Genomic DNA, 16,211 nt, shown 5'->3' with positions numbered 1-16,211 from the left:
GTGCAGTAGCTAGAGGTGGATCTCCTGTCATCGAGAGATCCTGCCCAATCTATATCTGTAAAAGCTTCAACTCGGAGGTGACCATGTTTGGAGTAAAGAAGTCCTTTCCCTGGCGCAGACTTTAGGTATCTTAAGATGCGAAGTACAACTTGCATATGAGTCTCACGAGGGTCATGCATGAATTGACTGACTAAGCTAATAGCATAGGCTATATCCGGTCGAATGTGTGAGAGATAAATCAACCTTCCTACCAATCTCTGGTATCTTCCAATATCCACGGACTCACCAGTTCCTGCTTCCAGCTTGTGATTACTTTCAGTGGGAGATTCTGCTGGTTTACACTCCATCATTCCAGTTTCTTCCAACAGATCCACAATGTACTTTCTTTGGGAGATGAAAATTCCATTTTCTGATCTAGCCACCTCGATACCTAGGAAATATTGCAGTTTTCCTAGATCTTTGATTACAAATTCCTGGGCTAACAACTTCTTTAGTTGACTCATTTCCTTTTTGTCATTGCCTGTCACCACTATATCATCAACATAAACAATAAGAAGGGTGATCTTACCCTTGTGATGTTTGATAAACAGAGTGTCATCAGCATTGCTTTGTTGGTAACCAAAGGACATCATGGCTCTACTAAACCTGTCAAACCAAGCTATAGGAGATTGTTTTAGCCCATACAAAGCCTTTTTTAACCTGCACACCTTTCCTTATGTCTTCTCATCAGCGAACCCATGAGGAATTTCCATGAACACTTCTTCCTCTAAATCTCCATGGAGGAAAGCATTCTTCATATCAAACTGTTGCAAATCCCAGTACAAGTTGGCTGCGCAAGATAACAAAACTCTGATTGAGTTCATTTTTGCAACTGGGGCAAATGTCTCTTGGTAATTCACTCCATAGGTTTGGGTGAATCCTTTAACAACCAATCTGGCCTTAAGCCGTTCAATTGTTCCATCAGCTTTGTGTTTCACTATGAACACCCATTTACAGCCAACGAGTTTCTTCTCAGGTGGGAGAGTGACAAGCTCCCAAGTCTCATTTTTAGCCAATGCTTTTATCTCTTCAATCATTGCTTTCTTCCATTTAGGATCTGCAAGAGCTTTCTTCCATTTAGGATCTGCAAGAGCTTTCTTCCATTTAGGATCTGCAAGAGCTTTCTTCCAATCCTGTGGAATAGACACAGAGGAAATAGACAAGGCAAAGGCTCTATAGGAAGGAGATAAAGATTCATAAGAAACAAAGTTAGAAATAGGGTGTTTAGTACAAGATCTGACCCCTTTTCTTTGTGCAATAGGTTTATCTGAGTCATTGAAACATTCAAGAGTTGTGGGTAGCTCACCAGAAGAAAGAGTTGTGGGTAACTCACCAGAAGAAAATTCATGACTGGGTAACTCACCAGGAGAAGATTCTTGACTCTGAGTAGACTGCATAATGGCTTCTTCTGCCTTGTCTCTCCTCGAATACCTTCTCAAACCTTGCTTGTCCAAACAACTAGTTCTCTCTCCTTGATTGGACATCTCCCCCTCTCTACTAGAACTCAAACTTTCTAGTTGAACCATATCATTCAGAATCACATAATTCGGGATCACCTCTTCTTGCTCATTATTCTTCCCCTGAAGAGGTGAGTGGGTGGTACTGAAGTAGGGTTCAGTTTCTCGGAAGGTAACATCCATACTAACTAAGTACTTCCTAGAGGAAGGATGATAAAACTTGTATCCCTTCTGTGTTGGAGAATATCCAACAAACACACGTTTAAGGGCCTTGGGATCCAGTTTTCTTGCCGTCCTAGTATGGACAAAGCAAACACACCCAAATACTTTTGGTGGAACAACGTATGAATTCTTCCCTTGTAGAACCGCCAAAGGACTCATAAAGTTAAGGGTCTTGAGAGGCATTCTATTGATAAGATAAGCAGATGCAAGAATTACATCTCCCCAATATGCTTTGGGTAGATTCATGGTGAACATAAGAGATCGAGCTACCTCCAATAGATGCCTATTTTTCCTCTCAGCAACGCCATTTTGAGCACTAGTATAAGGACAACTAGTCTGGTGTACTATCCCATTACTCTCCAAATAAGAAGAAAAGCTACTATCCATGTATTCTCTTCCATTATCAGTTCTCAAAATTTTCACCTCAGTATCAAATTGAGTACAAACCATCTTATGAAAGGATTGAAAACAATAAAATACATCACTTTTAGCTTTAATCAAATAGACCCAAGTCATTCGAGTGCAACAATCAATAAAGGTGATAAACCATCGATTACCAGACAATGAGACAGTTTGAGTAGGCCCCCAAACATCAAAATGAATAGTCGCTAAAGGAATTTGACTTTTATTATGACTCAAAGGATAGGATGTTCTAGTGTGTTTAGCATACTCACAAGCATCACAAAATAGAGAATCAAATTGAGTTCTAGCAAACAAATTAGGATAAAGTTTTTTTAAGGCAAAAAATGATGGATGCCCTAACCGTCTGTGCCACTGTATTATTTCCTGATTGACATCCTTATTTTCTCCAAAACAAGCTTAAGATATCGAAGAACCTGGATCACCCTCCAACATATATAAGCCATCATGCAACATACCATTACCAATTCTCTTTCCTGTGTGAAGATCCTGAATAACACAATAATCAGGAAAAAATTCAATTTTACAATTAAAGGCATTGGTAATAGCACTGACAGATAAAAGGTTGACAGGAAAGTGGGGAACATGAAGGACAAATGATAATTTAATGTTGGATGTGCAAATAACAGAACATGTTCCGGATATGGGAGTAAAAGAGATATCAGCAATTCTGACACTATCTTTGGTTAGAGAAGGAAAATAATTAAGAAAGCCTTTAGAAGAGCCTGTCATGTGTCTATTCGCACCAGAATCGATAATCCATGGAACATTATTGAGAGAGGAAGCATTACCTGACTTTACAAAGTTAGATGTGGCACCGGAGGACGAGGAATCAGAGTTAGGAATCGAGATCCTTTTACCTTTTGCCATGGTAAAGATTTGTGAACCGTGAAAGAATAGGAGGTACCCAAGGTTGTACACACAAGAGAGTTCAATCGATTCACCAAAGGACCGGGTAGCGGCACGGGAAGGCCGAAAAGATGGTCGGAATCGTCGCCGAAGTGATCAGAGCCGCGAAGCAGCGTCAGGCGATTGGTCACGCGCCGGGAAAGGGAAGCATGTGAGCCTCACGTGCGGGCTTTTTCGGCGTCGAAGCTGGGCGATCGGTCGGCGACAGTCCTAGTGCCGGCGGTGAGAGGAGGAAAGGCTCCTAGATGGGTTAATACCAAAAAGGGTAGATCTAGGGTCTCTAATACCATGAAGATTTTTAGGAGAATTTAGAAAATTCTTGTATTTCACTCTTAATCTTTACAATTGGTTTATATGACTATTTATATACAAAGAATTATATCTAAACAGGAAGCAAATAATCAAATAATAATTACAGAGATAATTGAGGATCCAAATCAAATCATATCCCTAGAATCAGTTAGGATTAGCAAATAAGTCAACAGTGACAACAGTAGTTGTACTAAAAATATTATTAGAATCCATTCCGTTGAGTTCCTATGAATTTTTTTTGAAAAGTAAACACCAAGCAACAAACAAAAGTACAACCTAAATGGAAGAAAATGCCCATGTGAAAGCACTGAGCTAGATGAAGAATGAAAAAGATTACTAGGAGGGGTTGAAAGAGCGCCTAAAACTGATTTTGACAATAGCAAAATGTGCTTCTGAAGGCTTTGAGAGTTTATTTAGGGTTGAATAACAAATAGCAAATCTTAAATTTGAATCAAATTACTTATTATATTGAAGGACAAATATGACATTCTATGCTTTACATACAGAAATCCCAAGGCACTCCAGCTAAGGCCATATTAGTATCACACGAAAATTCTTTTCCATTTTAATGGAAGCTACAAAGCTACTAGGTTCCCATAAAATTGTCGACTACTACTAGAAAATTTAAGCATCAACAGAATGGGTAATTATAGAATTTCTAATAATCCTAAATCAAAATCAACCTTTTGCATTATTTTATATTAACACTCAGAGTGATTGATCCCCAGCCTTATTCTATATTGAGATGAACTTAATTGCCCTCAGAAACGGTACTCAACAAATGCTTTACCAACCCTCCTTAATCTCCTCAATATTTCAAAAATCTTCCTGGTAGTATTTTTTGTTTCTTATGACAATTTACAAATTCACAGAACTCAATCAATGCTACGAACACAAATAAATATGTCTGTTTATTTAACCATAACCACACTGCTATCCTCATAAGATCCCAGAAAATGATATACTTCACCTCAACAGATTCTTCAGGTGGCAATGAGCTTAATGCCCTTTCAAACAAAGCCCTGATGTTTCTGTCATCATTCAAACGAGACAAGAAATCTGCATATCTGCAGCATGAAAGGGGAAAAGTGATATTTGATAAACCATATCATCAATAGCAAAGTATAAAAGGTCCATTAAATATTTCCCATTCATGAGATATCTTATACCACATGAACATTAGCAAAATCACATATGATATAATTTTTGTGACAAGAACTGAACTCACTCAAGAATATATACAGGCTCATGCATAAATCGTTTCAATCCTGCTTCAAAAACCTTGTGTGCCGTCTGCAGGAAAGTGCAACAAGAGACAATATGAACTTAATTTCTCTAGTTAAATCTTTTACTTTTCCACAAATAATAGTTCACTTATTGGCAAAGGAAATAAAAATTGGAAGAAAAGATGTCTTCTTCTCAATATCCTCCAATCACATTACACAACAACAGAAGACCCTCCTTTATAACTTTCTGAAGTAGAAACGATAATAAGGCTGGAAAAACTACCATATTTAGCATAATCTGCAAATTGCTGCAAGTGAATGACCGAACTTCATATACACTCCAACAAGCTATGTGATGTGGGATAGCTTGTTAAACATTTTAAGTTTCAGTGTTTAGAAAGAAACTTAGAAAATAGTTTATTTGGTTACTTTATTAGGGTTAGCGTTCCTATCAGGACTTCTTTATTGTTATTTTTGTATTTGATGATTAAGAAATTAAATTAAATCCCGTCTTTCTGTTTTTCTTTTGTGGTTCTACATCACTACGTAAAAGGCAAAAGCACAATAAATAAGAAGCTGGAAAGCAAAGATTTAACATTTTCCCTTCGGAATAAATATACCTTTGGATCCTTGTCAAGACAAAATGCCATCAAGGCATATGCAACATACACATGATATGTGCAGTTTGGGGATTTGCGAGCATCTAGGAAGTACTTGCGTGCTGCTTCTACCCCTTCATTCCTTCGTAGAAAGCGAATAAACTACAGCATAAAATACCATGAAGACAATAAGTCCAATATTTAAAGAAGCATGAACCAGCCCGACATTAAGTACAACATAAGCTAAACAAAGACTTTCTTTTGAAGCCACAAATTAATAACTAGGCATACTGGATTTATACTAGCCATACTGGAAAATAAAAAGAGAAACAGAATTGACGAAGAAGAAAAATCTCACTCCCAATCACATCTACATCCAATTCAACCTTCTTGATGAAGACTGCAAACAAGAACTCATCCAAAATTCCCAATCTCACGTAATCAAATTATCACAAGGGAGTAGATACCACTCCACTCATCATGCCAAACGACAAATAAAATTACAACCAGCCCGCATCAAAATACACAAGGGGAATAATCAAGAAACTGAGTGCTACTGACTACTAGTTTATTAGCAGACATCAATTGAATCTCTTCACACAGTTTCTCAATTTCAGCTTCTACCCTTAATAGTGAGTTGGGAGTTTCCATATTCACAATTTTCATGTGCAAGCCCTCCGGGCATGTACAAACAGAAGTTCCATATAAATCTTTAAATGGTAGCCACTACTTGAATAAAATTGCTTGCTATTTTCTTGGCACAATCTCATATTCTTTATTCTTTAAAATGTTATAGAATAATAGAAAATTTTGTTTATTCGTCTCTATTTAATTTTTTGCATTGCAATCTCAAACAGTGTAAAAACACAGAATAACTTCTTCAAAGATTCACTATTTGCTATACAAGAAGCAAGATATTTACTGAAATATTAAATACTATAATAGAATAAAAATTCACCAGCAGTGGAGAAAGAACTTACTTGTATATGTGCTAGTGCTGTTGTATTAACACCATCCCCCAAAAGGCTTTCATATATTTTCTTTGCTGGCTGCATTAAGGAAATACTTTGATCAAGAACCAAGAAATCAATCACACTAATTGAAGGGGGAAAAAAAAGGAATATGTGGAAGTTCCATACCAGGATCGCTCCACGGGATTCCTCCAATTCAGCATATGCATATTTCAGCATTTCTGAATCTGATGGTGTAAGAAAGAGAATGATAGAGCATAAGTTGCCTCAAAGGAAAAAAGAATAAGGAGAAGAAAAGGCCTTCCTCAATCCAATTGAAAATTGCCGTTTACATGCCTATTTGTTGACTTTTCAAGTCAATTACAGCATAAACATGAACAGGGGGGAAAAGCAACATATAGATAGACTGGAAATTTTAAAAACTTTGTCAAAAAGTTAGAGAAATCAAATTACCTGGAAGAGCTTTCAAAGCCCGTTGAAATACCTTGATTGCAGCATCTATAGAGCCACTTTTTGCATGCCAAGTAGCATAGTCATACCATATATCAGGATAATGGTATAAATACATCAGGCACTGGATAACAATATAGTAAGCAATCCATCAATAAGGCGATGAATAAGAGACAATAGATCAAGACAAAAACTAAAATTTTTTCTTTCATGAGAATAGAATTAATTCTTCATTAAAGAACTTCAGAATACACAAGCCAAGTTTTAATGGAAGACATATTACTATCTAAATATACATTAAAAAACAATGACTATAATCAGCTATCAATTCAATGAGTAGAAATCCGTGGGACTGCAAGGAAAAGTTCCATGTTTCCTAATCTAAGATTGAATTTGGCATTGCTTGAAGAAATAAGCAAGCTATCTATAGAAATAATATCTACATATCCAATCCAGTAAAGACCTTTAAGTTGAAATCATATATGTACCATGGCATGCCCATTCCAAAAATTATTTTGTGCCATAATTGCTTTCATTCACATAATCTAATGGTGATATTTCATGAAGCCCTCAACTAGAAAAGTTGTCAGTCCACATATCATGGTTATGTGGGTCTCATGGTGAAGATTACATTCAACCTTGATGCTTTCTCCCCACCAACAAAACTTGCCTCTATTCACTAGTTTGTTTCTATGATAGCTATCCACAACTAGCCGTTACATCAAGTAGATAATGTTTTTCTACATGGTGACCTTCATGAGGAAGTATATTTAGAACCACTTGGATTTGTTGCTTAGGCAAAGTATGGAGAAGTGTGCAGTCAAATTGCTATATGGTTTGAAACAGAGTCTCCGGACTTGTTTTGGGAGGTTCAACAATGTAATTCAAGCATTTGGCAAGCATGTAGAAAGTAATTGTCATCACTCAATATTTTATAAACAGTCCACAGTTTACTAGTTATACATGATGATATTTTATTACTAGGAGCAACATGGCAGACATTTCATCTGCAAAATTCTTTTGTCACAGTTCACAGCAAGTTGGAGACAAATAACTTAGGATTGTTTAAGTAATTCATGGGTATTGAGGTGACAAGGTATTGGAGAGGCATTTTTCTCACAGAGAATATATATTCACCAATTGCTGAGAAAGACAAGAAAATTTTGTGCTAAGCCATATAAAGCACCAATGACTCTAAATCTGCAACTTATAATAGAAAATGGAGAATGGTCTGAAGAGCTTGAGAAGTATAAGAGACTGATTGGTAAATTGAAATATCTTACAATGACTCATCTTGATATAGCGCAGTCGATTAGTTTTTACATATCAGTTCATGTCATCTCCAACATTAATCATTGGACAACTTTAGAACAAAATTTTATGTTATTTGAAGAGAGCTCCAGGACGTGGTCTATTTTGTAGAAATCATAGGCTCACTAGATTGAATGTTTCCCAAATGCAGATTGGGCTCTAAGATTTATAGAAGATCTACCACAAGATATTCTCTTTGTTGGAGAATTTGGCATCTTGGACAATTATGAGAAAAAAATGTAGTATTTCAATCTAGTGTAGAATCAAAATATAGCGCAATGGCATGATAAGCACGTGAGATTGTATGGATACATCAGCTATTAAATGAAGTTTGTCTTAAGACCCATTACCTCCCAAGTCATAGTGTGATAATCAGGTTGCTCTCCCTATTGCTTCTAATCATGTGTTTATGAGCAAACAAAACATACTAAGATTGATTGTTTGTTCATTGGAAGATTCAGCAAAAGATTATTGGTCCAAGATATGTCAAAATTGGAGAGCAATTAGAAGACATCTACACAAAAGCTTTGTCAGAGCTCGGTTGGCTATGTTGGTTGACAAGTTGGACATGATTAACATTTATATTCCAACTTAAGAATGAGTTTTATAGAATAGAAAGTAAATATATATAAACATTCCTAAACTATTTAACATCTTAGTATAATCTTAGGGGTTTTATTTATTTCCCATTTAGGGTTTGAGTTGTATATATATGTATTATGAATGAATTAAAATTAAGATTTTCCTATTCAAAGATAGCAAAATATACATCAAGACAGATTTATAGACATTAAACGATAACAAAAAAATTGTGCATAATGGAATGAAATGAAATCATTGAAAAATTTACAAGACATGCTTGGCTAAAGCATAGACAAAAACAAATAATACACACATATAAAGGATACTTGTGCAATCAAGTGAAAGGATTTACAAGCTTCAACAAAGACCCAGAACATACAGAGATAGATGGGCTTCATTGACACCACTGTAGAAATTAGAAGCCAAAAGTTTCTAATGAAGAGAAGACAAAAGACATAAGAAACATAAAGGAGCAATTCCCCATTACCTGCTCATAGGTGAATACAATTCTCTTATTGGAAGAGACACTGTCTATCCTTTGGGGGTTTCCTCTGAAAAAAGACGATTAGATAAAATTAATCCAAAATAATGAAAAGACATCTAAACTTTTTAGCTAAAATCAATATCCAAATAATGAAAGATGCGGCAAATGTCAATATATATATATATACACTCAATATCTTAGTAAATAAGAATAACCTCATTTAATATGTCAATACATCTCAATGCTTTACATAAACCAATGTTATTAAGTCGAGTGATGACACTAAGACAACAGGGTCCCCTATTGTCTTAGGTGAGAAGCGAGAGGCAATGCGACACCTTTTTCAAAAAGGTGCAAAGTCAAAAAAAATTTTTTTTTTTAAATATATATATACAAACACATCAATGCACACCCATATTCAAAGGGGAAAAAACATATTATTTGCAACAATATAAGAGATATAAACCAATAATGTATTACCCATTTAACTCAACAATAAATAAATAATACTTAAAAGCCATCTAAAAAAACAACAAATTATAATTTTTGAAATTTTAAAATTAACAACAATAGAACAACAACAATTTAAAATAAGTGTTGCAAGATGGAAAAAAATATGTATTGTATGTATATCATTAGATGAAACATTGCATATTTATATACGAGTCCTAATGAAAAAAGGAAAATAATCTAAAATCAAGTCCTATAATCAAGCCCTACGATCAACCAAATATATAAAATATCTATACATATTTACTTTCTATACCAATAAGAAAGCAATCACAATTTTCAAAATTATTCAATTATAAGCAATATAAAACATAAATATATAAAGCAAGCCAAAAAAGGAAAAAAAAGGGGTTGTTGTCACATATTTGGAGAAAAGATAGAGGATGATGGATTTTTGGAAGATGATAAGAAGAGAAGAGTTATCTTCCACTACTATATTCCCAACTACCTCCACTAACAGAAAAAAAAAAAAAGTAAAAAGTAAAAAGTAAAAGAAAAGATCAAAGATTCTAAAAGCATTTATTATTTTTCTATTAAAAATACACTCTTCCATATGACTCTCCATCTTCTTCTTTCTTCTTCTTCGTCCCATGTATATTGTTCTACTCTACACATATTCAGAAAAAAAGAAAAGAAAAGAAAAGAAAGAAAAACAATTGCAAAAAAGAGATAGCGCCTTCCTTCACCGAGGCAAGCACCTCAGTAAAGGTACCTCACCTAGGCAGTGGCGCATCGCCTCACCCGGCGCCTTTCTGCCTCCTTAATAACTTTGACATAAACAAAGGACATCAAATTCAGACTCGAGTTATAAGCAAACTTTACACCTATAAAAATTTGTAACCTATCAAATGACTGCAAAAATTTTAGTCATAAAGTTATTTAGATGTAAGAATAAGATGTTATTGCTCTTAAGAATAAACTAATTTGGTTTTCTCCCTAGCCTACATATCAATGTTTCCTAAAGTTTAAAAAGTAGAATCTAAGGAACATAGATGTATAAGTTTGCCTTCCCTTTTTTTCCTCATGCAAGAGGGGTAAGAAGGTGTTCAAAGACTATCAGGAGGACTCAGGATCAAAGGCAAGTAAAGTGCCCATGCTTACTTTTCAAAAGCTAAAAGCCTTTTCCAAGCCATCCACTGCAGTTCTTCCTGAAAACAAGGAACAAAGATTAAAAATTGCGCTAAAAGATGGAATTCACGAAATTAGAATTCATAAAAAGTAAAGATCATTCCAAGCAGGCCAACTTTTCCTGTCCAAAAATATACTAAAAAGTAGGAGATACAAATGACCCAGCATAGGAATTCAGGGACCCATTTGAAACAGGCCTATCGTTAAGCATTTAACATGGGAAACAAAATTTGTACGCTTGGTAAGCTTATAAAAGGAACACCATTTCAGTTTACTCTTGATTTCAAATCTTAGTTCCACACAAAATTTTCCATTAATATAAATAACAGATTGATATAAAAGAAATTTGAAAAAAAAAAAAACAATTCCTTGATATATATAAGTGACGATGAAATTCAGTTGCTGCATCAAGTTGGTGACACAAACCAAATGTCCCCTTAAGATCTTTTCATCTAATCATTATAACATTTTACTCCAATACAACTAACTCTTGTCTGTTAGCCTATATAGTAGGAAACTAACTGGCAGGGGAGATTAAAAGCGAGAGAAGAAATGGCACATTTCAATTGAAAGTGGCATGCAGTCTACATAACTCACAAAGAAGAAATGAAACACTTCAGTTTGAAGTGGCTTGTTTTCTACCTAATTCACAAGGCTTGTCTTTTTATGCATTCATGTTAATATCCAAAAATGTAGGTCGTCATATACATTAAGTTGGAAAAGAAACATTTCATAATAACCACAAAGCATCAGGAAATTGCCTTGTAGGAGCCAGTTGGTGGTACAGCAAGCATATTCCAATCAATTTCATCAACGTATTTCTTCCGCTCTCTATAGACAGCCCTAGCACTGTTATATTTTGGTTGATATTCAGATAACAATCCTTTGGCCTGGTTCAGAAGAACAATCAGATGGCAGAACTACTCATGCACATGGCCATATAAAAGTGCATCAGAAATGATGTCATAACCAAAATAATACCAACTGTCGGCTAACAGAGTTTTCAAAATTTTCATAGTCCTTCCAAAGCTGTTCAACATGATGAGTAGGAGTAACAATGGCCTTTTGATATACTTTCCGTACAGCAGTCATCCGCTGTGACTCTTCCTGTGCATTTAGAGCCTGCAACATGATCTCACACTAAGAACAACCAACAAAAAAATAAAACAACAACAATAAGCAAATTATGTAAAAAAAATGAGGGAGGGGGGGCCAAAATGTTAAGTGGAAATCATGGATTAGAAATTCACGGACCGGCAGTGACTTTAGAAAGGTGATGTACTCAATCCATACAGGTCCAGATGCTATGTCAGCACCTGCTAGCACATGCATCAGAAATAAGAACCCATTAGATCACCTCTTATTTAACATTCTTGTCAAATATATCAGATTACATCTTTTTATCAACTATTGCATCTTTTTATCGACATCTACATGTTCCATATTCAACATCCTAATTGAGCTATTTAGCTTGAGAAACCTGCAGTTTATCTCAAAAAATCCCATTTAGTTTTTCCTTTTTTTTTTTTTGGGTAAAGGAAGAAAGGGAAACAAAAGCTACACCAAAGAGAGATCTAGCAGCAAGAGGTCTCAACTCCTAATTGATCATGCAACAGCCAGGTTGAAGAGGAGGAAGCTCTGACCCAATAAACAGCTTTATCCAAGCTAGTGTCATTGTTGGCTAACCAGTCAGCACAATAGTTAGCTTCTCTGTAGATATGTTAAAAGGATTTTTACTAGCAGCAAGCTCTTTAATAGCATCAAAGATGAATTGGAGATGCACTAGAGGATCTCGAACTCATTTGTAAGTCCACAACTGCTTTATCATCACACTCCACTTTAAGCTTCTTAATACATAAGTTCCAGGCCAAGTTTACCCCACTTTATCTCAAAAACTCCATTTATTTAGTGAAAAATATTTTCACATTTTCTAGTATTGGGGGCAGTAATGAAAACTGACAAAAAGGAAATGTTTTCCCAGTCAAAAGGAAACTAAGTTATTCTTAATGAAAATAACTTCCAGTTTTCAAAACTGAATATCATTTTATGGGGAGAAAGATTAGGAACCATATTGGCACAAGTCCATCAGTATACTACCATAGATAAACATCTCTAGCTGTTACTGGAAAAAAACATAATTTTCTCCATAGTAAACTTCAAATACAGAACATGAAGTTCTTATATGTCCAATAATATTATTTGTTGAGAAGAAATTAAATTTTCCAATATGCATGCCATATAAAAAAAAAAAAATCCAGTTGACTTTTACCTTTGCAACCAAACAACATGAATTTTTACTCTCATTAATGATATCCACAGAAGAGTTAATTTCCATGACCCAAACAGAGCCTAAAATTACAAACAGATACCATCTATTACCTTCAGGTAATTAGCCACTGCACTTGTTTACCTTTTTTGTTAAGCATGGAGCTCAAGTAGTTTAACCAAGCACAGGCTCTATCCAGAGAGACAAAGAAACAAAAAGTTTGGTACTCAGACACACACACAGAGAGAGAGAGAGAGAGCAAGGGCTTTGAAGATTAAAAACATCCACAAAAACTAACTAATATAATAATTCTGTATTATTATTATTTTTTTGCTCCAATATTAACTGCATCCCCAGCTAGTATGTTATAGTGCCATAGCCCAAAGTGCCACAATACATACGCTCTCCAAAAACAGTTACCACATCCTGAAGAAGGAATTGTATGCTTTAATAGCAAAGTAGAATACTAAAGCCTTCTAAGCATCTCCTTTTTATGAGTGATATTGCTGACTTGACTACAATCTTTTCTAAAATGCTTCTTGATAGCTAATAGATTTAATTTTGTAATTGTTGAAGGAATCAACTCAATTGCAATTCGTTTTACAAAATTTCACTAAAACTTTTATACATGTATATACATAAATAATATGTACTCAACCATGTACTCTTAATTAGACAGTCTCAAGGGTACAACTCTCTAGTAGTCTATTTGGCATCCCTATTAGAGATGTTAAGTGAAGTAACATCTTAAATATGTTGATTACAGGCCAATAAAATGGTTGCCCTTATTCGTTATGGTCAAAGCAAGAAAGATTTTCCAGTCATAGACTTCCTATTTGTTGAGAGAGATGAAGAGAGAATAAAGTTTCCAACACTATTCCTTTTACATTACATTAGTTGATACATAGTGATTAATGAAAGAACAGAAATAGATTTAGGAAGGTTGAAATCAATTAGTTCTCAACTTTATTACAGGTTGTTTTACATAGTGAAGATATGACATGGGGGTTATGCTTCATGAAAAATAAAGATATTTATTAACCCAATGCAGAATTAAGGCGAGAAGCGACACTAGAGCGCCGGAGTCTCCTATCACCTTAGGCAAGAGGCGAGAAGCCAGGACGGAGCCAATTTTTATTATATATTTTATAAATATACATGTATTTATACATATAACGTATCACCAACTATAATTTATATATTTTAACTTTAACTAAATATTAATTTATTTAGTTACATTAAAATATATAAAATATAGTTGATGATACTCTATGTTTATATACAATGTATAGAAGATTAATATTAATTTCTTAATATATATATATAAAGAAAAATTATAGTGATTATAATTTAATTATTATAATTATGAGTAATATATAATTAACTATAAATAATTAAATAATAATAATAAAATTAATAATTAATTTAAGGGAGAATTACTATTTAGTCCCTTGATCTTTAGGACTTTCATTAGTTAGTCCCTATAATTCTTAAACCCAATTAAAATATCCCTCATTATTTATAAATACAATAATTTAGTACTTCTGTTAACTTTTCTATTAGTCAAAGAAATTTACTAATAGTCAAATGAGCGAGACAAATTTTATCCTCAAAATACCCCTAAATATTTCCATTAATCTTTTCCAGCCTTTTCACCCACTTAGATTCAAGTAACATATCATGCTTAAACGAATCACTTTTTGTTCTCAAGGATTCGATTATAGCAGAAATGGCTTCTTCTCCACCATTATTTCGAAGGGCAAAGAGCAGCATAGTGCTCATACATGACCTTTTCTTCATCCAAAAGAGCTTCCTTTTTAATTACTAACATCAATAAACAATTTGACAAATTAATACAAATGGCACGCCAAGAGCTTCTGACAAACTAATACAAATGGCACCAAGAGTTAACATATCTCAGCATATCAAACAGAAGAACAAGAAGAAGCTGGAGTGGCTGGGTCAACTGATGTAAAGGGTGATTTTTCAATTCTAAATTATTCATTACAAGTGCTTGCAACATTCATTTCCTCAATTCGCTTGAGAGACAATTACAAATTTTCTCTAACCCTTTGACCTGGATCTACAAATAAACTATTCTTTAAAAGAGAAATATTACTCTCTAAATCAATGGCACCAAGAACTTTTACAGCCTGTAATGAAACAATACAATTTGCATTTGGGTATTAAACACTTATTTATAAAAGAGAAAATAGAGACTATAATTTAATAAAAAACCTAACTTCATAACCAACAATAGGATGCAAAGAAAGACCATTTAAAATTGATGCTAAAGTAGGTATAGCTTCAAAATCTTGCATTTGACCCAATGCAAAGGCTGCCTCGTGCTAGCAAATTTGAAGAATCCATTGTTGCTAAAATGGGGAGAAAATTTTCTAATAAAAGAAGAAAGAAGACAGATGTGTCAATGGACTGGAAAAGAACTAAGCAATTCACTCAACAAATTCTAATTAGAGAATATTGCTTTGTTAGGGTTAGGGATTGCAAGGTGAATGTGTTATTTAAAAGAGCGATAAGGGCATTTTTACTTTTCTACCTCAACTAACGGAACCTGTTAAGATAATTTAACAGAAGGACTAGATTGTTATATTTATGAATAATGAATGGCATTTTAATTGGGCTTAAGAATTATAGGGATCAACTAATGAATTTCTTAAAAATTTAGGAACTAAATAATAATTCTCCCTTAATTAAATAATAATATTAACTAATAATAAAATAATATATAAATTTCTAAGTTATATATACTATATAATATAATAATCTATATGATAAATAATAATATTAGTTGATATAGAATATAAATATAAAATATAATTCTAATATAGAATATAAAATAATAATAATATAATATTTATAATAAAAATAATATCATAATAAAACATATAAATATAACTAAAGAAATTAATATTTAATCTTCTATAAATAAATATTATTTATTATGTATTACTAGTACCGTTACATTTGGATCAGGCCTAACTCACCCCAAAAGCTAGCTCAAGGGGGAGGACTGCCTATGACCCATATAAGGGGCTCATTACTCTTTCCACAACTGATGTGGGATTCAACAAGTACCAATATTAATATTCTACTTACATGTTACTAATACCAACATAAATTATTATATACTACTAATATCAAAGAAAAAGCCAAAAAGGTGAAGAAAAGTCAAAAGATTCTCATGTCTCTTCTTCTTCCAATGAAAAAAGTGACTTTTAAAATATTATTAAAATTACTTTCTCTTCCAACAATACTATCTTCTTCCTCCTCCTCCTTCTCCTCTTGGGCGCCTAGCCTAGGCACC

The 16,211-nt window shown here is 33.9% G+C and overlaps 1 protein-coding gene across 10 annotated transcripts in view; it reads right to left on the bottom strand.

Annotated features, from left to right (window-relative positions):
• The window catches only part of LOC110599745 (cleavage stimulation factor subunit 77), a 46,948-nt gene that overhangs the window by 16,852 nt on the left and 13,885 nt on the right, over positions 1-16,211 (bottom strand). For 3 of the 10 annotated variants that reach the window (XM_021736318.2, XM_021736321.2, XM_021736311.2), the window contains 10 exons: positions 11,875-11,939; positions 11,602-11,760; positions 11,382-11,510; positions 10,594-10,640; positions 8,986-9,049; positions 6,609-6,729; positions 6,165-6,382; positions 5,206-5,346; positions 4,588-4,652; positions 4,330-4,426 (listed from right to left, as the gene is read on the bottom strand). In XM_021736318.2, coding sequence (XP_021592010.1) covers positions 4,330-4,426; positions 4,588-4,652; positions 5,206-5,346; positions 6,165-6,382; positions 6,609-6,729; positions 8,986-9,049; positions 10,594-10,640; positions 11,382-11,510; positions 11,602-11,760; positions 11,875-11,939 — 1,106 coding nt within the window. The remainder of the gene's footprint in view (positions 1-4,329; positions 4,427-4,587; positions 4,653-5,205; positions 5,347-6,164; positions 6,383-6,608; positions 6,730-8,985; positions 9,050-10,593; positions 10,641-11,381; positions 11,511-11,601; positions 11,761-11,874; positions 11,940-16,211) is intronic. The other 7 variants (XM_021736312.2, XM_021736317.2, XM_021736314.2 and 4 more) reach the window with 5 other exon arrangements.

Source organism: Manihot esculenta, chromosome 14, assembly GCF_001659605.2.
Source record: "Manihot esculenta cultivar AM560-2 chromosome 14, M.esculenta_v8, whole genome shotgun sequence".
Classification (NCBI taxonomy): Eukaryota; Viridiplantae; Streptophyta; class Magnoliopsida; order Malpighiales; family Euphorbiaceae; genus Manihot; species Manihot esculenta.
Note: the sequence above shows the minus strand (reverse complement) of the source record. Positions and strands in the feature narration are given on the sequence as shown.